The sequence below is a fragment of the Fusarium mangiferae genome (assembly GCF_900044065.1).
Source record: "Fusarium mangiferae strain MRC7560 genome assembly, contig: FMAN_scaffold008, whole genome shotgun sequence".
Classification (NCBI taxonomy): Eukaryota; Fungi; Ascomycota; class Sordariomycetes; order Hypocreales; family Nectriaceae; genus Fusarium; species Fusarium mangiferae.
In genome coordinates, this window is record NW_024573928.1 from 1717262 (window position 1) to 1736296 (window position 19035).

The window sequence follows — 19035 nt, forward strand, 5'->3', positions numbered from 1 at the left end:
GCAACGTCACAAGACAGAGTGTCTTGTGTCTGAGTTCGGAGGAAGCAGCAATACAATAAACCAGAGAATCATATGAAGACATATCACGTAGGCATTGGGTAAGATCAAATGATAATCAATGTAATTGAATTATATCTTGGACTCGAGGTCACATATATACAGCAGAATACTCAAAGATTCATCCCATTCAGGATAGACAGGCTTTTGTCCTTGTAAAAACCTTTCATACACAACCACACTTAGTGGTTTGCTTAGTTCATGAGGTCACGAGCGTGACGGCGGGCCTTCATGCCACGCTTGGCCTTGCAGCCAGTCTTGGCGGGCTTAGTAGCGGCAGGAGCCTCGGTCTGGACAGGAGTGGCAGGCTCCTGGGCAGCAGGGGAGGTCTCAACGGGGGCAGAAGGCTCCTCGGCGGCAGCAGAAGTAGCAACAGGGGCGGCAGCGGAGGTACCGGCGGCAGGAGCCTCAGTCTGAGCGGGAGTCTCGGGAGCGGCAGAGCCAGAGTCGGAACCAGAACCAGAGCCAGTAGTGGGGGTGCCCTTGGACTTCTCAGCGAGCTTGCCTTGAGTAACCTTGGGAGACTTGATGGTCATGGCAGGGCCAGGGATGGGGTAGCTGGTAGGGCTGTTGTAGAGATCGAAGACGATGCCCTTCTCGGTGGACTTGTACAGCTCAGTTCCGAGGGTACCCTCAGGGAGCTCGGAGCCGGAGCCGGAGATCTCGAGGTTGAAGCACTGAGGGTAGTTCTGAGCACCGTTCTCCTGGCCAGCGGCGTGGAGAGCAATGATCTCGTGACGGAGAACGTAAGAACCGGGCTTGATGTTCTCAGGGATCTCGATGAGCCAGCCGTTGTCGTTGGCAATCAGCTCGTCAGAAGCATAAGTGCCGGGGTTACCGGACTTGACAAGACCAGCCTCGTCGATCTTGAAGAACTTGAGGGTCTCCTTGTCGACGGACTCACAACCGGCAGAACCGCAAGAGGCCAACATGTCAATGACGGGGCCCTTGTGGCTCTCTGGCCAGGTATCCCACTTGATATAGATCTGATCACCAGCCTTGACCTTGGCGTGACCCTTGGCGTTCTTAGCATCGCGGTGGCAGATGATGTCGCCGGTGCTGAAGGCATCAGGGGCGACGAAACCGTTGTCGGAAGCGGTGGTGGACCAAGCGATAAGGGTCTTGGGGTTCTGGTCGTAAGGAGCAGAGCTAGCATCGAAACCGTCGTAGACGGCGCCAGCAACGTTGATGGAGGAAACGTGACCGTGGGCAGCAACGCCCATGGCGCCGGCAACAGCGGCGAGAAGAGTCTTGGAGGTGAAAGAAGGCATCTTGAAAAAGGTGGTTGTGTAAGAAAAGTTGGTCTTGTGGTTTGTAAAGAGTGGTAATATCCGACTGGCGGTTGAAGTGAATGAATGAATGAAACGACTTCTGTCAAAGAAGCGTGAAAGAATGTGCAAGGAGCAAAAAGTGAATGGAATGAACTGCTGAATGAGCCTGAGTGGAGAAAGAGAGTATCTTGGGGAGAGGAAGAGGGCGGTTTATATGAATGTTTGGAGACTTGAGCTGACGGGTAAAGAGCCTCATGGCTAAACGGATCAGTTTCCCGCCTTGGATAGATTGAGGCAGGGGTGTCATGCTCGGGTCGAGATGCCATCAGGGATGAGGGTGGTCAAAGGCTGCATGGTGTTGGCCAAGGCGGTTTCAGCCCCTGTAGTTTTATGGATATGATTGATCGAGATATGAGCAGATCATGCAAGTATTACAGTGATTTTCATAGTATATTAAAGTTTAGAGTCGCATTTTACCGACGGTATAAGTCGAGGCTAGCATCTGGATCTTCACGATAGTGTGTAGATGGCCAAAGTAAGATTGATTATTGCCAAGAAATGGCAGAACGGTCATTCAGTTGAATACTGCCAACACCGTCCCAAGCGAAGTGACAAGCCCGTCTTGCAAGCGAGCAGTCCATCTCGGCCGAAGAACCGCTGTACCTGAAACTGGGGCAGAAGACAAGATGGAAAAACACAAGCGTTCTTTTGTTCCTGCTTTAGCGCCGCAGGGGTCACGTCAACGGTGTTTATTTTTCCGCAAGTCCCCATCTCTAGACCCTTGCAGGCCCAAGCTTTGGGTCAGTCATCCTGAGACGATGGAGTTGCTTCTGCCCTTCTCCTGACGTCGCTTCCAACATGTCCCCCTCAGTACAAGTCCAGACGAATGAAGATGGATCTATTAACCGCTGAATAGATTAAATCAACGGATGAGTTAACCGATGGAGACGAGAGGGTCCAGATTCTCAGGTGGCGTCAATCAATACGGTCTTGACAGGTCGGCTTGTGCGTTGTAAGCCGCCTTCTTGGGCCGACTGAACCGATCGTGGTGGTATTCGGTGGTGAAACCGTAAGAGCTTCACGATAACCCTTCAAAACACCAAACAGTCGGTCCACTCTACAGTGATAAACTTTTAGGGAAACAGTATAGTTTTATGCTTTTCCTGCATCACATACATAATCTTCAACTGCCGTCTCTCAACAAGTGCCAGACAACCGCGTGACTCCCGTCAGATAGCGGTGTAAAATGGTGCCATGTGAGCCAGTCTCTCAACAAAGTCGTAGTTAATTAATTAGTGTAGTATCTCGGATTAGTATTCGCATTCACTCTTTTTCGCTAATTAACTTTTTTTTCCTCGCTCTCGCCCATCTAAAAGTCCAAGCTTTCGCATTTTTCCCGCCTAATCTCCCTAAACCCCCTTTCAACAGCTTGGCGACGTTTAATTAAAATTTCCCACTTCCGTGCATCAAAAACCACCAAAGACAGGAAAAATAGGAACAAAACCAAACAAGTTTCCAAGAGTTCGTCTCTAATAAGGGAAAAGATATGCTCATGTCGGCGCAACTTGAGACACAGGGGCCGAGTGTGCAGGGGTCCAGCGGGATTCTGAAACCTGACAACCTTGGCGAGGAGGAACGAGAACAGAGAGGAGATGACAGTGACATCGAGGGGCGCCTGAAGCCGAGTCTGCAGTTTACGGGGCATCAGCTCTTCTATGTCTTTGGGCTTGATGGAATAGGCGCCATGGCTTTATCCGGGGGTGTGAATTTTGCTTTGGCTTATGGTGAGTTCACAGCTGAAGTTTGAGATGAAAAGCTAATGGGAATGGATGAATAGTCATGTACACCACGCAAGACACCATCAAGAACCCAATCCGGTTGTTTCAACTGCCAAACACACTATCGGGCGATGCAGCCGTAACTATTATCGTCCAATGCATTCTCACGTGGTTCGTTGAGATGGGCCTCGTCAGTTACGACCTCTCAAAACGCTCTGTTCAGCCGATTGGCTTTGTTCCTGAGCCCTCGCATCAGTGGCTTCGATGGCTATTCTTCCTGCCACCAGCATCTGATCCAGGCGATTCCGAAGTTGAAGAGAAAGAGCCTCAGAGAAGACCCACGGTTCCTCCTGTACTGACGACAATCGTACAAGGGGCACTAAGAGGTTTTATCCTCGCTGTCGTGGGCTTCTTTATCCTCTGGCCACTGAGCGTGGGGGTTCTAACGACAGTTGGAGAACGCGATGGTGGGGACTGGAGATACAAAGACCGCTGGACACCACAGGCTTTCAAAGCGGTTCTTGGCGGCGTCCTAGGTTTGCTTACGACGCCTTTGATGGCTTTGTTCTGGCTTATCAAGGCGGGCTGGGAGGGTAATGATGAAAGAGCTGAGGCGAGAGACTCAAGACGGAGCCAATACGCTGAGGCTGAGAGAATGAACGCAAGGAGTTCGAGGCAAAGCCGATATATGGCGGAAGTATAGACATGCATTCGCGATAAACGTGGCGTCGATTGCTTGATGGATTACGGAGAAATGACACGGAATTATAATACACCACTAATTATGCCGGAGCAGGGTCAGGTTAGAAATATGGGCATGGAACGCTGGAAAGGAAATGCCGAACTTTTACGAAAGAATGATAGCAAAGATCACATATAGGTAGACCAATAAAGAATAATATCGCATAAGTCGGGAGGGATGGTACCCCAGCGCATTACTTAATTGTGGTGTTCTAGAAGTCTAGGGTGGCTTCAATGAATTATACCGTAGCGACAGATACGTAAAACGATATGAGCTCACATACCGCTTCTTAAGAAGGCCTTATTATCATAGCACCGGTTGGATCGGATAAACTTGTTAATCGTGGTTTTAGTGTCTCGATAATGTCGACGATGAATGATTGATCCTTCTTGTTCAGCATGCTACTAATAGTAGCACGAACGTTGAAGGTGGACGCATCGCGCGACGGTTGATGATGTCCTGCTAACTTAGGCAAGCAAGAAAAGAACATTTCGAATAAACCGAGTAAAAAGAACCCTAAACTTAGACTAAATTACATAATATCTTATTGCTTAGGGTCAAGGCCTTGAGTTTTCCCTAGCCTGAAGAACGTGGTGATATCCCTAAAATTCGGGACTCCACTGCCAGTCTTCAGATCGGGAACCACTCTTATAATGGTGTGAAAGCAGCTTATCGATCTTCTAGTCAGTGTTGATTGTTGATGTCGCTCAATTAACTCGTTGGTGAATTTCCTTTAGTACAATCTAGAGTTTTAAGAAGCTGATCACATTCGCTTGGGATTGAGAAACACCATGATCTCCTCCCAGGCCTTCACCAAAGATGTCCCCATCGCCTCAATCATTGTCCATATCCGACGCGGAATATACCGAATCAACCAGTAAACTCCCGCACACAGCCACCAGATACACTCACCCAGGGTGCCAAAGATTGTTTTGAGCACATCGTAGCTGGTCTTTCCAAAGGCCACGAGGAATGCGCCGATTGCTTTGGGCGCGTCTACGAAGATGGCGCGTACGAGATGGCAGAAGCCATTCCATACATCCCCAAGAGTGATTCCACGCAGGAAAGTCACGAGTGCCATGGTCGCTGTGTGTAGGAGCGAGAACAGCTTAACGAAAATGTTGAGGATGGCCTCGCCGATGCCCTTCAATCCGTTTCCGATCCATTTGAGAACGAACATCACCGCGCCAGGTATGCCTGTCAGGACCTTCCAAAATACTTTGAAGAGGGCCTTGACCAAGCCCTTTAGAAGCGACGGAAGCTCCTTAATGCCCTTCCAAGCCTCTGTTGCAGCGCGTTTGAGGGTGCTAGGTATCCCGAGTATCGCGTCCTTGGCCTTGCCCGGTAACTGCTTAAAAAAGGTCTTCACCCGATGACGACGCCTCCAAGCAGCACGGCATATCTCTTTCGGCGCATCCCAGACCAAAAGCTTGGGAAGGTCCCAGATAAGGATTCTGACGAATTTGACGATTCTATTGACAGCTCGTCGGGCTCGGTCCATTTGCTTCTTATGTACAGTCGCCCATCGCTTCCACGCGCCGCCGCGAATAGTAGGGAGATAATGTACGATTTCGCGATGACGGTTCGAGGCAGCTAAACGAAGGGCGATCGCTCCATCAGGGGCAATAATGTCGTGTTTCGCGCCGTAGTCTTGGATCAAGACTTTGACCAACGCCAGATGCCCACGTTCGGCAGCGACCATCAGCGGCGTACGCTCAGGCAAGTCTGCAGCGTTGACGGCAGTATTCCCATCCCATGCGCGACCGAACCCATTGACGCTTGCGCCAAGAGCAACGAGGCGGCTCACCATGGGAACCTTGCCCACGCGCACAGCAGCATTTAATGGCGTCTCGCCCCATCGGCTTGCAGTATCAGGCGACACCCACCCACGAGCTATAAAGTCGGCGACAATGTCATCGTGACCGTTCTCGATAGCGGAGAAGAAGGCCTTAACGATGTCGCATTCGAGTCGGTGTGCTTCAAGGTACGATTCCCTCTCTGCACTGGAGGCAAGATGCTGGAAGTTCGGCGCGCGACTGGCGGGAGAGCGGAGGATAGGGAGTTCGACGTTTTCAGTGGCTTCGATTCGGTTTAGAAGGTCGTCATTGTCGATGGCTGAGTACGCCGGAAGAGGATTGAGAAGACTTTCATTAAATGCAGCAAGATCTGGTAGCACGGCGTGAGGCATTTCGTAAAATTTCGGGTGATGATCGCCTCGACCTCAGGTAGGGGGGGGGGCTAGTATTTGAAGTCATCTCAAGCGTCTGGGCTGCCGTCAAGGCGTTTTCAGCTGCTGGTCTTTTTGGCACTGGGTTGCCCATGTGAAGTCGTTCCGAGGTTCTGGAAATTGGGCGCGTTTTCAGCTGCTGGTCTCTGCCACCGCCAACGGGCCTGCAGGGTTAGTGGGTGGTATTAGCGTAGGCTGCCTGTAGGGCTGAGCCGTTTAGTGGGCATAGCCACGGATTTTGGCTGGGCTGAAAGAACGGAAACCTGTCAAATATTTCTATTTATTGGAACGTAGTAATTATGCCTATTGTCTAGCTTCTTCCACTTTACTGGCTCTATGGCAGAATTACTCAGTATGGCTCTGCTGATGTTCAAGAGAATCCCAGCATGGTGGAATAGCTGTGACTCTGGAGGCGATTGCTAGCAATTCATGGTAATTGATCGGATGGCACATCAGAATTCTGAGTGTCAAAATTTGGCATAGCATAACAGCATAAATTCTTTAAAATTTCATATAACAATTTTATGGGTATTTAGATCTTAGGTATAATTGCAACAATGTTTTATCATAACCAAGCAGACTGTAGAGCGCAAGTTCGGCATTGTTTCCGAGGCAGTATAGGGTAGTCCATTCAAAGACAAGTCAGCCTCATAAACTCAATCAGTTAACGTTGTGAAACCCAAAACCTATATGTTCAGAGTCCATATACAGTCGAGTTGCAATTCGTTTCCGAGACTATAATGACAACATCGGCACTATGCAACCTCTCCATCGCAATATCAATCCACTCAGATCCATCCTTATCTCAAGGCGTCAATCAGCCCCACCTTGACGACAACAACACCATGGATGTCTATTTGTCATCCTCTAGACTCAATATTCACTCATGATTATCGTTCAATCCTCCAACTCAACTTTCTAGTTGATATTTTCCCTATCAAATAATTCATCATGACGCTCATCAGGGTTAGCAACAACAAAACTCTCAAGGGCCACAAGGCCATAATCTTCTCAACCGTTGATTTACCCCAGGCTCAGATTGACGCTATTCAGAAACAGTTCCCTGATTTGACCATCAAGATTTTTATTCAACCATGGGGTGCACCTCTCGATCCAAGTTTCAAGGAAGAAGAGTGGCAGGAGACTACTGTCTTACTGACTGCTACCTTGTTGCCAAAGCCAGAGCAGGCGACGCATCTGCAATACATTCAGCTCACGAGTGCTGGTGCCAACCATCTCATCAAGGATCCCCTCTTTACGGATACAAAGATTCCATTCTCGACCGCTAATGGGGTTCATGGGTGAGACAGCCTTGCAAGATTTCAGACCATGGCTAATTGATAGACCTCAAATTGCCGAGTGGATTATAACTACTTATCTATCTCATCGACTTCACTGTAGGGCGTGCGATTGCTCTTTTTAGAAACTCTGGCTCACCGTTCGATAGTAAAGGAGTACTCGAAGCTTCAAGATGAAGGAAAATGGAAGCGTCTTCATCAGGGCGCTGAAGATACTGAAGATACAGCTGGCAAGCGAATGTCAGAACCCATACTCTCGCACATAAATAATTTCGACTAACAGTCTACAGTGGCATCCTAGGTTACGGTAGTATCGGCCGTCAAACTGCCCGTCTCTCGAAAGCTTTGGGCCTAGACGTTCACGCTTACACCCTTCACCCTCGCAACACCCCAGAGTCTCGCCGCGATGACTCCTACACGCCCCCTGGCCTCGGTGATCCAGAGGGTGAATTCCCAAGCAAATGGTTCTCCGGCGGATCCAAAGAAGAGATCCACGAATTTCTTGATTCAGGACTGGACATCCTTGTCATCTCAGTGCCATTGACCGACAAGACGAAGGGATTGATCTCAAAGCCTGAGTTTGAAATTCTCGGTAAGAAGGGGACTTTCCTGATTAACATTGCGAGAGGACCTATCGTCGATACCGATGATCTCATCGAGGCGCTTAATTCGGAGACTATCAAGGGTGCGGCGCTTGATGTCACTGATCCTGAGCCTTTGCCGGATCAGCATGCACTGTGGAGTGCGAAGAATGTGACTATTACGCCACATATCAGTTCTGCTTCCTCATTTTACTATACGAGGCTGCTGGATATTTTTAGATTGAACCTTGAGAGGCTGAGTCAGGGACGAAACGATTTCATCAACAAAGTCAACCGGAAGGAAGGCTACTAGAGGTTTTCGAACGAAGATATGAAAAATTATTGAATATGTTTCGGTTTCTTATCTTCTATACCGGATATAAATGGATATAGGAAATATAAACATGCATGGATTCAGAGAAAGTAGAAGTGATATTGAGCAACACGTTTACCGAACCATTTTCTTTTCCATCAATACCCTGATCCTCTGCGCCTCGGCAGAACCGTAGGTTTGCTCCAGCATCTCCATGACCCCCAACGCAGTGATTTCTGCATCCCACATATCCTTCAAAACCACAGCTCTGACATCCGAAAACTGCACGAACTCCCTTACAATCTCAGCCCAGCGTGCAGTTCCTTCAGGGTTGACATCGTAGTACTCAATCCATCCCCTACGCTTTGCATCACGAAGATGACGAAGAACAGCTAGCCATGGAGTAATTGACTGGTGTGTGATGAAGTGTTTGTATCCATGATTGGGACCTGGGTTGATGCGTGATGGGTTGTTGAGAAGCCAACGGACGAGCTGGGGCGATGACATGGGGAAGATGGTCTTGCTACGAGAGCAGAGAAATTTTGTCGCGTAGGAGAGTAAAGGTGTTGACCCATCCTCTTCCTCTTCTTCCACTGCTGGTTCTTCGCGACTCAGGTCCTCGACTTCCTGACAGACATAATCTGTTAGACTGAACTTGGTGGCAAGACACAGAAACGGCCGATGAATAGGAGGCGCTTTCATCCTGATCTCATAAGCCCCGAACGTACTCTTTGCCCAATGATCATATGGATCAGAAGGCTTCCCAAGCCAGAACCAAGAAAGAGTTTTATCCATCTCATTCAGGAACTTCCGCTGAAGGCCTTGGGGATCTCTGATGATATATCGAGCATGTGTCATGGCGAGTGCAATATCAGGATACCACTCATCTAAACGCCGATGATGCTCGATTTCTTCGAGAGGATGCTTCAGACGAAGGACATATGATCTCAGATGTCGAAGATGAGAGTCGAAATCTGTAGACTGGAGTGCTTCAAGACGCTTTCCTGCACCGCCGTCCATGAGCCAGTCTCGAACTGTGCGGTGTATATAGATGACCTTGCTAGTCGTGATGAGGCTTGCAATATTGGCGTTCTTGTCCTGGAACTTTGGTACACACATATTACCCGTCGGCTTGGCAACGTGGACGTTCAAAAGCCTTGCGAAGCGAGCTTGGATATACTGTACTGCCGTTCCGCAGCGTCTTTGAATTTCTTCATTTGTCGCTTCCAACACTTCGCGATCGAGAGCCACAACATCATCCTCTTTGAAAAGTGCAAAGGCGAGTTCCCAGACTGTCAGTGAGTTGGAGGACTCATCCTTGATAAAGCCTGCGACGATTTCTCTGGCCCGCATGAGCTGGAATAGAGTGGCAGTCTGCATGATCTCCGAGGATGCCTGATCCTTGAACAGTAGCTTTTCGAAGAGATCATCAAGTTCTGTTGGGAGTTCTTTCAGAGTTGTCTCCAAGACTTCGAATTCGCAGTTCTTCTGAGATGTTACGAGCATACGCTCAACTGCGAGTCTAACCCATAAGAAAACTCCGTTAGCCTGTTCAACTACTGTAGTGATTAACAGATGAGTCGAATCCGGATTCTGCTTCATCATTCTTCGAATATGGTCATTCGTTCTCAGTGTATCTGCTGCATAGCGGTACATATCGTCGTAACTCAGATCCTGAAGCTTGGTATTTGGAACAGACGTTTCGAATGCCTTTTCAAAGACATCCCATGGCCGAGATGAGAGACAGAGTTTGAGTGACTTTCCATCATATCTGGATGTTAAGTCCCTGAAGAAGTTGATGATTTGGACATGGTCGCCATCAAACTCATCAAGACCGTCGATGAAGAGACAGACATTCACGTTAGGTAAAGCCGCGTCGAGAAGAGAGTGGAAGGCAGCCTGTAATTCTTGAACAGTCCATTCCAGAGCAAAGTTGACTCGTTCCTTGGTCGTCATCTGTCGCAAGCGACTCCAGAGATCAGGAAATGCCTTTTCAATGAGCTCTGGATCAGAGGACAGCAGCTGATGGAGAAGATATCGCAGCAGGCCAGTTTGCGACCTTTGCTGCTGAGATCCACTGGTCCAGAAAAAGAAGCCCGCTGTATTGACCCTCTTCTTCCCGCCCCATCTACGAAGGTGATACAGCGCAACTGGATGCTGGGAGAGGTATCTCACGAGCGTGGATTTACCAGACCCGGGTTTTCCAGTGATCCAGTAGGTAGGACCCAGCTCCGTGGTGCTAAGCCATGAGACGAAGCTGTCTCTGAAGCTCTGACGCAGAGATTCGTTGATGGGCGAATTGTCAAAGATCCAATCAAGAGTCTTGGCGTGAGCTTCAGTGACTTGACTCTCGCGATCATGCATACTTTTGTATGACAGACTCTCGAGAATGAAGTCATTGATAAGGCCGACGGAAGCTAGCCTCGGGGGTCTCGGGATAACCGAGATCTGCCCGGGAGATTTGCCAGCATCATCCTGAGCAGTTGTTTCCGTGTGCTCAATTGGACTCTCCGTCTCAGTCTCTTCAGACTCAAGGTCACGGCTTGTGAGCTGTAAATCAGCGAGCAAGGGTAGACAGAGTTCACTAGCAACAACACGTTAGCGCACCGTTAGCTCCTGGAGAGCAACCAGTAAAGTCAACTAAACTCACTGCGACGATGGAAAAGTGTCTTGGCATTGATGCAACACTTGACGGAGCCGTGCATTCAGCGCCGTGACATCGTCCAGGGGCCAAAGCTTGCAGAAGCCAGCGACATCAATTGAATCACTGAACGCGTTCAAGACACGGTTGACGTGGACGACGAGGTCATTACCAATCTGAACACAGGCAAACCTGATCAGACTTTTCTCGTATTCTCCCTCTTCACCCTCAACACGCTTCACCGAATGCGTCAACCCCTCGAGCAAGCGAGCAAAGTCGGTATCACAGCGATCTGTATATCCCAGACAGTGTATCCCTCGCACAGCATGGCACACATCAACAGCCCTAGCGAGGAATTCAGATACAGTGTCAACGTTAGCGCGTGCAGCCATTTTATAAGCTTGTAATGGTGCAGCTAGCGGGTTTAATTTATTAAACTATTATGCAAAAGTCCTGTTAATCTTGTCCTCTTGGCATGTGAATTTCACAAAGATTGAAGTTTAAAAACAAAAAGAGAGGTTGGAATGGAATGTGAGATTGGAATGAGGGGTTTAAATACGGTCTCATGTTGGTCACGCGTAAGCAACCATCCCTGCAGCTCCTCTACTATCACATTGCATTGAAACAGGCTGAATTAGCTATCGAGTGCCGGTCTGTGAAACAATTGGTTATAGCGTCCTACAAGGTTCACAGCCCGTACCACGCTTATCAAAAGCGTCTGTTTCGAAACGTCGTATAAGAAACGCCACTCTCCCTGCCAATTTTCACCATCGTCATCGAACAGCACCAGCAAAATGTCTTCTCTTTCTATCTTCATGGGAGTTCTCTCCCTGTCAACGCTTACACTCGCGGCGGGTAATACACCTGGTCTTCCTCTTGTTATTAATACATGGGGCGGCGATTTCACCGCCGCTACCGATGCGGCCTTCACCGCGCTGGGGAAGAAGGCTTCTGCACTTGACGCGGTTGAAATTGGAGGTACGACGTGCGAGAACAAGCAGTGCGATGGGAGCGTAGGCTTTGGAGGAAGTCCTGATGAGAACTGTGAAACTACACTTGATGCGATGATCATGGATGGTGGAAGCATGAATTCCGGAGCTGTTGCTGCTCTGCGTCGCGTTAAGAGTGCGATTTCTGTTGCTCGACATGTTCTCGATCATACTACCCATTCTCTCATCGTCGGAGACCAAGCTACAGAGTTTGCTATCCAAAACGGCTTCAAGACCACAAGCCTGTCCACCAAGAACTCGGATAAGCTGTGCAAGGACTGGAAGGCCAAGAAGTGCCAGCCCAACTATCGCATCAACGTCAGCCCAAACCCAGCATCAACATGCGGTCCCTACAAGCCTCTTGCCACCCTCACAACAAGCACCATGAAAACCAATAAACAAACCGGTCACGACACCCTCTCTCTCATCACAATCCACAAAGACGGCTCCATGGCCGCAGGAACAACAACAAACGGCGCCTCCCACAAGATCCCTGGACGCGTTGGCGACGGCCCCATCGTGGGCAGCGGCTCTTACGTCGACAGCGACATTGGCGGCTGCGGAGCTACAGGTGACGGCGACATCATGCTTCGCTTCCTCCCATGCTACCAAGCCATCGAAGGCATGCGAAACGGCCTCTCGCCCAAAGAAGCAGCCGAGGATGCTGTTCTCCGCATGGTTCGCAAGTACGGCGATCTCAAGAGCGGCATCGTCGTTGTAGATCGGTACGGAAACCACGGTGCTGCGTGCAGTGGGTGGAATTTCCAGTACAGCTACAGAGGAGGAAAGATGACCAAGACAAAGGTCGTCACTGTGAAGCCGGTGCAGGAGGTACGTCTTGACTTGTAGCCTTGACGAATTATGAATGTGGTTGACAAAGTCCTAGGTTTAACGAGCATCGAGCGCAACGGCATGTTTGTATTTTAGTTGTACCAATCGACAATGGTTATGTCTTTGACTTTAGTAGCGATTTAGATATCCAAAAACGAAAATGGAGAACGATTGTTATGTTTTTGCCATTGATACATACATGTGATATTTCTCCGTGTTGATGTAACTGACTTAATCGACCGATTCTCACGAAAAGTCTTGATATGACGTCAAAAGTTGAACCCACAGCCTCGACTCAGCATTTCACAGCCCATCGTCAAGCCGAAAAGGTGCAGACCATCTCTGCCTCACGGTTAGTCCGACTTTTTATGGATAGGAATCACGTACCGTATCGTGAGGTCTTGAAGAATCGACAAACCTCAAATCCGTCCCAAGTCGAATACGATTCTCGGGGTCCTTATTGATAGTTGAAGCGTGAATCTGTCCAAAATCAGCAGGGCTTCATCTCAGTATCGCAGATACGCACCATATGTGGTTTGTGAAAAACAACATCGCCGGCTTCATACTCTGTCAAAAGCCATCTTCCACCTCCGTTGTCTTGTAGAAACTTGATGGGGCCGAGTTCCAAGAAACCATTGGACATCATGTTCTTGTTGAATGCGTTGATGCGTTCCTCTTCGCTCATGCCGCCTTCCCTTGCCTTTTTGTTGAAGGCATCTTCTAATGTTCGACCTAGAGTGTCGCCTTTAGTGGTTAGCTTGGGCATCTCCGTGCTTTGGAAGCAGACTCACTGCCTTCAAGATATATCAACCCACCGCCTTCACGGCTGATATCCCCGATCGGTACCCAAGCTGTCACTGAAGTAGATTCTCCATATCGCAAGAACGACTGATCATAATGCACCCCAATGGCATTGTTATGTGGCGTATTGTTCCTCAACAATGATCTTGGGAGTAATTTGGTATCATCGCCCCAGCCTTTCAGCCCGGAAACGAAATCTCTCAAGGCTGGATGTCTCGAAAACTCGAGGTAAAATTCCTCTGTATGGGCTTTCTCCGCAAGGCTCGCGAATGAACCTGGGTTGATCTGCTCTTTACCAAAAGGGCCAGCGCCAATACTGGGATAGTTGACACCCTTGTTATCAGGATCGAAGATACCATCAACGGGAGCGGAATTTGGTTGCAGAACACCACTTGGGCTGAGGAAACGGAAGTACGCTTCCCGGCAACCCAGAACGTCAGAGCGGGGGAGGAGTCCTTTCATGAAGAGATAGCCATCCTTCTCATAGCGGGCTCTCAGGTCTTCGATCGGCTCAGATGGGTAGGACTGTTTGAGCTTCCCAATCATGCTAGACTCAAGAATTCCATCATTGACGAGATATCCCTCTCTAAAAGCATGCAGAGAAGTTTGGGTCGCAGTCTGGGCCATAGTGCAGGAAATCAGTCTGGCAGCAATTGAATTGATGTGAAGTGATCAGACACTCGTGGGAGGTCGTCATTTTATCACTTACACGAGGAGGACATAGCTTCATGATTGGCAGCCACTTACACACATGGAAAATGCCTCCGACAACAGATCTTAGCTTCTTGCCGAAAACAGTAAGATTCCGGCGAGACACTACCCAGTCGGACGTGCTATCAGGGCAGCTGGACACAAGATGCAGCCACAGAGTTGCGGGGTGCAGGACTAGTGGAGGTATGCCATCATGAATTCCATCAAACAAGGGTAAGATTGTACAGTTTCACGGGACTTCTATCTTTAAAGTGGAAGGAAGGGTAATATTGACCGAGTGTGTCGAAAGAAGTAACTGCTCACGGTAGGTACTCAGGTAGTTGGGGCGGCTCAAATGCCCTACAATGAGGATAACTTAGTACTGATGTCAAGTAGAGGGACACTTCAGATGAGGAAGGACAATGGCGGACTTGAGATTTACATTTACGAAAATGTTACAAAGTAGAAAACAGGGATATAATGTTCTCTATTGACTATCATCCACATCATCCTACCATTTACCTGTCACATCCTCCAAACTCCCTCTACGTGTAAGCCCACGCAGCGAACTTATCCCCTGCAGTCTGAATCTCAATCCCCTCAATAGTCAAACAGCCACTTCCCGTAAAAGTGCTCGTCGTCGCCTTGAGGACCGCTTCTTTCGTGACTGGGACATTCCTCGCCGTTGGGCAAGCCCAAAGTCCCGGACTTGCGTTCTCCGGGGACCACATGAGTATCGTGACAGGCATCTTGCACTCTGAGATGACATGTGCGCGCTGGAAGCCACCCATTTGTGAGCCGGGGGGTCGAAGGGCAGAGTGTGCGGGCGGGTAGGATACGATCCCGTCGGGGGCGACGAAGATGAATTGACCGCCTGGAACTGCGGCCTTTTGCCGTAAGCATGGGCTTGGAGAATGACGATATGACTTACTGCGAGGCCAGTCATGTTTCCATCGACTTGCGTGGAAGTGCCATCGGGGCATTCGGTAGCATTGTCAAGGCCGCAGAACGTGCTGGGTTTCGTGGCGCCGATGATGAAGGCTTTATTCCTTGCATTGATGATGCGCGCGTGAATCTGGGGAAGCGAAGGAGCGTAGACAGAGAGTGTGTAGTAGGCATTCACGGCAACGATGGCCAAGAGGAGTAAAGGGAAGAGTCTCATGGTTGCGAATTGCGCGAGGCGCATTTATGTGTTGACATGGAATACGAGAAGCCAGCAGCCCGGTTGCTATAATATGACGATGTTGGGCATGGAAGATCTTGGCAAACGCTGATGGATTGGACGAGATATAGATAATTGAGAAAGGGAGGAAGGCCCGAACCTTTTCTACTTGATGCCTTCTTATCTCGGTTACGTCTCGCGGAGATGCCTCGAAGAAGATATGATCAGAATATGCCGTAAACAGTTCTTATCTCTTTTCATCTTGACTAGGTATTGTAAACCTCCAAAGCTTTGTCGTATTGTCAAACGAGGTTCCCCTCTTCGTCTTCCACTCCACGTGCAGACCTGAGCCATTCTTCATATCAGAGTCGTGGCGGCCTTGACTACATCCTCCCAAGGGACGCTAACACCGTGGACAACCCCCCAGACTCCCTCCAGCCTAACCCCAGGACCCTGAACACATGTACACCTCAACTCGTCATCTGGAACCTCAACAGAGATGCGATAAGTTCGTGTCCATGTTCCCCAGATCTAATGACGCGGCCCCATGATGCTTCGACAAGGACAATGCAGGGTCGAAGTGGCAAGCCGGTAAGACCGAGAACACATTTGATTGCGTTGACCATCATTCGTGATCACTCCCCCAAGGCCATGTAATCGGATCGCAGGACCATGCTAGCTGAAGATGACCACAGTAGGTAACAGTAACATCTTGCATTGTGACCAAGAAAATAGCTCATACATCATATCTATTGCTTCCCAGCCTTGCCCTTTATTTTATTAACAAAACCCAACAGCTTCGCCTTCAAACCTGTGCTCTGCGCCTCATCGGCTCCCACAAACCTCCTGACTAAAATATTGTACAATCCCCCAAATGCTAGTGCGATCGCCGTTGATGTGAAGATAATAACGTTGTATGGCATACTGAAATCAGGTGTGGGTAGGTATAGCAGCAGTGTCGTAGTGCGGATGTTGAGAACCTTGGGCTCTAATGTCGTGATGACAGCAGCGGCGACGTCGAAACCTCTGTTAGCGTCAGGAGGATACTCGGTGTATCGCAGAATGGACTTTTCGAAATCGTATGTCAGGAAAACGGTGCAGTGCGGCGGAATGCGCATGAGGAGTTCAAGCTGTGTACCCCTTGCGCGGTCGAGTGCGGGACGGTAGTAGATCTCCTTGATCAGATCGCTCGAGTTCGACGAGGGCGAATCGGCAATACGGGCCGAGAGGGTGTGAAGGTAGATACGCATGAACCATGGGAGCGACTCCATATAGACGAACTCAACGTCGGTGTCACTAGGGTTGCTCAAGATGGCTTGTACACCACCGTGTTCCTGGCCGTGGCCGTTGAAGCTGCGATCAGCGTAGAGAAGAGGCGTCTCGGGCTTATTAAGGATCTTGTCCTCGTCTTGTGATTCGGGCTTGACGAGCATGAGGGTGAGTTCGGTGCTTGTATCAAGACTATAGCAGCGAGAGTTTTGGGATCGGATCTCGCGGGCGCCTTCGGTGGTGTAGATGTCGCGGGACTGGGGGATCTGAACACAGACTGGAGGAACATCGGGGTCGGTAAGAGGGCATGTACCCTTCATGGGGCGACCGAAGACTTGAGATAAAGTCCAATCTTGACCGTCGAGACTGTCGGCGGGGTAGCATGCGTGGTCAGAGTGGTAGGATTTGGAGGTATCGCAGAGCAGCTCGTGAGCGGGAGGGGGTCGCGGAATCGGGTTGTCTAGTGCTGTTAGAGGGTTCATGTAACAGATTTAAGGGACATACTTTGAGGCCTCTTGGATCGATTGACATCAAGAACCATATCCACAGTCTCCTCCATCTCCAAGAAGCACTCCCCATCCGCATTGCACTTGGGTCGAACATCAATCGCCATGCTCTGATAAGAGGCATCGAATAGTTTGTGACCATCCAGAAGTGTAGCAATACCAGCCTTGCCCTTGCACGGCAACAACTTCAAGAAAGGTGTCAGATTCTCAGTACAGACAACTTCATGCGGTAAAACACCATGAAGAAGTCTCATGTTCGCAAGCGACGAGTTCGAGTGGTCACCGTCGGGCTGGAAAGACATAACAGGTCGAATCGTTCTCGTCTCATCGATAAAGTTCAAACTGGCGCAGAACAATCCCGACAGAGCGTTTGTGAGCGTCAACCACTTTTCGTCAGCCTCCTCATCAGTCTCAGCATCTAACCACGCCCAGAGTTCAACGCCAGTGCCTCCCTCGCGTGTTCCATCCCACGGTCTAGCACCCCAGGATTGAGCGTCCCATCGTCCTAGCGTAAATCGTAAATGTAGCTCTCGTGTTCCAGCATACTGAAGTATCTGCGCCAATGATCGAGGAAACAGTCGAAAGTTATGCGCTTCAAAATCGGCAATCGATGTATTGGCTCGGAAGTTGAAGCTCGCTAGAAGCTGGGACAGGGGTAAAGGTCGAAGCGTCAATTGCTCGTGATAACCGGATGCGGCTGCAGAAGTGAGTGCAAAGCCATTTGTTATGGCCAGTAACAGATAGGCCAGAAAGTGGCGCATATTGAAGCAACAGGGTGAAGGAGTGTGGAAGTCGATCAAGACTTCACATGGCACCTTTGCCCTTGGGAGATCGATTTGGTGTCGTAGCTTGGATAAGGTAGCTATTGCGACGTGGAGGATTCGATTAGGTAAGCGGTGGATACTGGCAGAAAGTTAGCTTCCCGGCGCGTTCCTCCACATACCGTCGCATCTTGAATCTTGAGGCCCCGCCAACTTTCAACATCTGCCAACGACGTATTCACAATGGCCGCTGAACAGAGAAAGCTGCTCGAGCAGCTGATGGGAGCATCCTCGACGTCACGAGCCGCTCAACTATCACTCACCGACCCCAAAGTTTGCCGATCATATCTCGCAGGCACCTGTCCACACGATCTCTTCACAAACACAAAGCAGGACATTGGACCGTGTCCGAAGGTGCATAATGAAGGGTTGAAAGCGGAGTATGATGGCCTGTCAGATCGGGAGAAGCAGAAATATGGATTCGAGTACGATTATATGCGCGATCTACAAAAGTACATTGATGATTGCAACCGCCGAATCGATGCTGCGCAGAGAAGATTAGAGAAGACACCTGATGAGATTCGCCAGACCAATGTTTTGGTACGTCCCTATCCCTGATTTTGCGGTGCGAGATACTGACCTACGTAGCTCAAATCTATTTCCGATCTTTCAGCTTCCATCAACAACGGCCTCCTCGAAGTCGAAATCCTAGGCTCCATGGGCGAGGTTTCTCGCGCCCAAGATGAGCTCTTCCGCGTCCGTCAAGCCTCACAATCCAAATCCGACCGCGAAAAGGAGCTCAAAGCTCTATCCGATACATCTGGCCCCTCAGGCCACCAGAAGCTGCAAGTTTGCGATGTTTGCGGTGCCTACCTCAGTCGACTCGATAACGACAGACGTCTCGCCGATCACTTCTACGGAAAGATGCATCTGGGATATGCGCAGATGAGGAAGACCTACGATGCTTTCCCTAAGGAGATGAAGGGCCGGTCGAGGGCGCCTATGGACGACGATGGACCTGGTGGGCCTAGAGGACCTCGAGGTTCGGGATACAGGAGTGGCCGCGGTGGAAGGGGATACCGTGGAGGATGGTAATCAATGTGTAATTATTTGCTGGA

At 49.6% G+C, this 19035-nt stretch overlaps 10 protein-coding genes across 10 annotated transcripts; 4 read left to right on the forward strand and 6 right to left on the reverse strand.

The window, feature by feature from the left end:
• Positions 1 to 251: 251 nt before the first annotated feature.
• On the reverse strand, positions 252 to 1328 carry FMAN_11509 (putative endoglucanase IV precursor; the record flags this gene model as incomplete). The annotated part of the gene is made up of 1 exon (XM_041834332.1): positions 252 to 1328. One exon carries the CDS (start codon positions 1326 to 1328, stop codon positions 252 to 254), a length of 1077 nt encoding a protein of 358 aa, XP_041684606.1.
• Positions 1329 to 2874: 1546 nt separating this feature from the next.
• FMAN_11510 (uncharacterized protein) lies at positions 2875 to 3809 on the forward strand (the record flags this gene model as incomplete). The annotated part of the gene is made up of 2 exons (XM_041834333.1): positions 2875 to 3112; positions 3166 to 3809. The coding sequence occupies 2 exons, from the start codon at positions 2875 to 2877 to the stop codon at positions 3807 to 3809; spliced, it is 882 nt and encodes a 293-aa protein (XP_041684607.1).
• An 802-nt stretch (positions 3810 to 4611) lies between these two features.
• FMAN_11511 (uncharacterized protein) lies at positions 4612 to 6036 on the reverse strand (the record flags this gene model as incomplete). The annotated part of the gene is made up of 1 exon (XM_041834334.1): positions 4612 to 6036. The coding sequence occupies one exon, from the start codon at positions 6034 to 6036 to the stop codon at positions 4612 to 4614; it is 1425 nt and encodes a 474-aa protein (XP_041684608.1).
• Positions 6037 to 7026: 990 nt separating this feature from the next.
• FMAN_11512 (uncharacterized protein) lies at positions 7027 to 8267 on the forward strand (the record flags this gene model as incomplete). The annotated part of the gene is made up of 4 exons (XM_041834335.1): positions 7027 to 7376; positions 7420 to 7472; positions 7523 to 7613; positions 7664 to 8267. The coding sequence occupies 4 exons, from the start codon at positions 7027 to 7029 to the stop codon at positions 8265 to 8267; spliced, it is 1098 nt and encodes a 365-aa protein (XP_041684609.1).
• A 135-nt stretch (positions 8268 to 8402) lies between these two features.
• Positions 8403 to 11300, reverse strand: FMAN_16157 (uncharacterized protein; the record flags this gene model as incomplete). Its single annotated transcript, XM_041834336.1, has 2 exons — positions 8403 to 10851; positions 10918 to 11300. 2 exons carry the CDS (start codon positions 11298 to 11300, stop codon positions 8403 to 8405), a joined length of 2832 nt encoding a protein of 943 aa, XP_041684610.1.
• Positions 11301 to 11702: 402 nt separating this feature from the next.
• On the forward strand, positions 11703 to 12746 carry FMAN_11513 (putative glycosylasparaginase; the record flags this gene model as incomplete). Its single annotated transcript, XM_041834337.1, has 1 exon — positions 11703 to 12746. The coding sequence occupies one exon, from the start codon at positions 11703 to 11705 to the stop codon at positions 12744 to 12746; it is 1044 nt and encodes a 347-aa protein (XP_041684611.1).
• Positions 12747 to 13031: 285 nt separating this feature from the next.
• FMAN_11514 (uncharacterized protein) lies at positions 13032 to 14156 on the reverse strand (the record flags this gene model as incomplete). The annotated part of the gene is made up of 4 exons (XM_041834338.1): positions 13032 to 13070; positions 13116 to 13208; positions 13255 to 13472; positions 13520 to 14156. The coding sequence occupies 4 exons, from the start codon at positions 14154 to 14156 to the stop codon at positions 13032 to 13034; spliced, it is 987 nt and encodes a 328-aa protein (XP_041684612.1).
• A 608-nt stretch (positions 14157 to 14764) lies between these two features.
• FMAN_11515 (uncharacterized protein) lies at positions 14765 to 15381 on the reverse strand (the record flags this gene model as incomplete). Its single annotated transcript, XM_041834339.1, has 2 exons — positions 14765 to 15106; positions 15151 to 15381. 2 exons carry the CDS (start codon positions 15379 to 15381, stop codon positions 14765 to 14767), a joined length of 573 nt encoding a protein of 190 aa, XP_041684613.1.
• A 749-nt stretch (positions 15382 to 16130) lies between these two features.
• Positions 16131 to 17917, reverse strand: FMAN_11516 (uncharacterized protein; the record flags this gene model as incomplete). Its single annotated transcript, XM_041834340.1, has 2 exons — positions 16131 to 17110; positions 17155 to 17917. The coding sequence occupies 2 exons, from the start codon at positions 17915 to 17917 to the stop codon at positions 16131 to 16133; spliced, it is 1743 nt and encodes a 580-aa protein (XP_041684614.1).
• Positions 17918 to 18160: 243 nt separating this feature from the next.
• On the forward strand, positions 18161 to 19012 carry FMAN_11517 (putative U1 snRNP protein; the record flags this gene model as incomplete). The annotated part of the gene is made up of 2 exons (XM_041834342.1): positions 18161 to 18517; positions 18566 to 19012. 2 exons carry the CDS (start codon positions 18161 to 18163, stop codon positions 19010 to 19012), a joined length of 804 nt encoding a protein of 267 aa, XP_041684615.1.
• Positions 19013 to 19035: the final 23 nt, after the last annotated feature.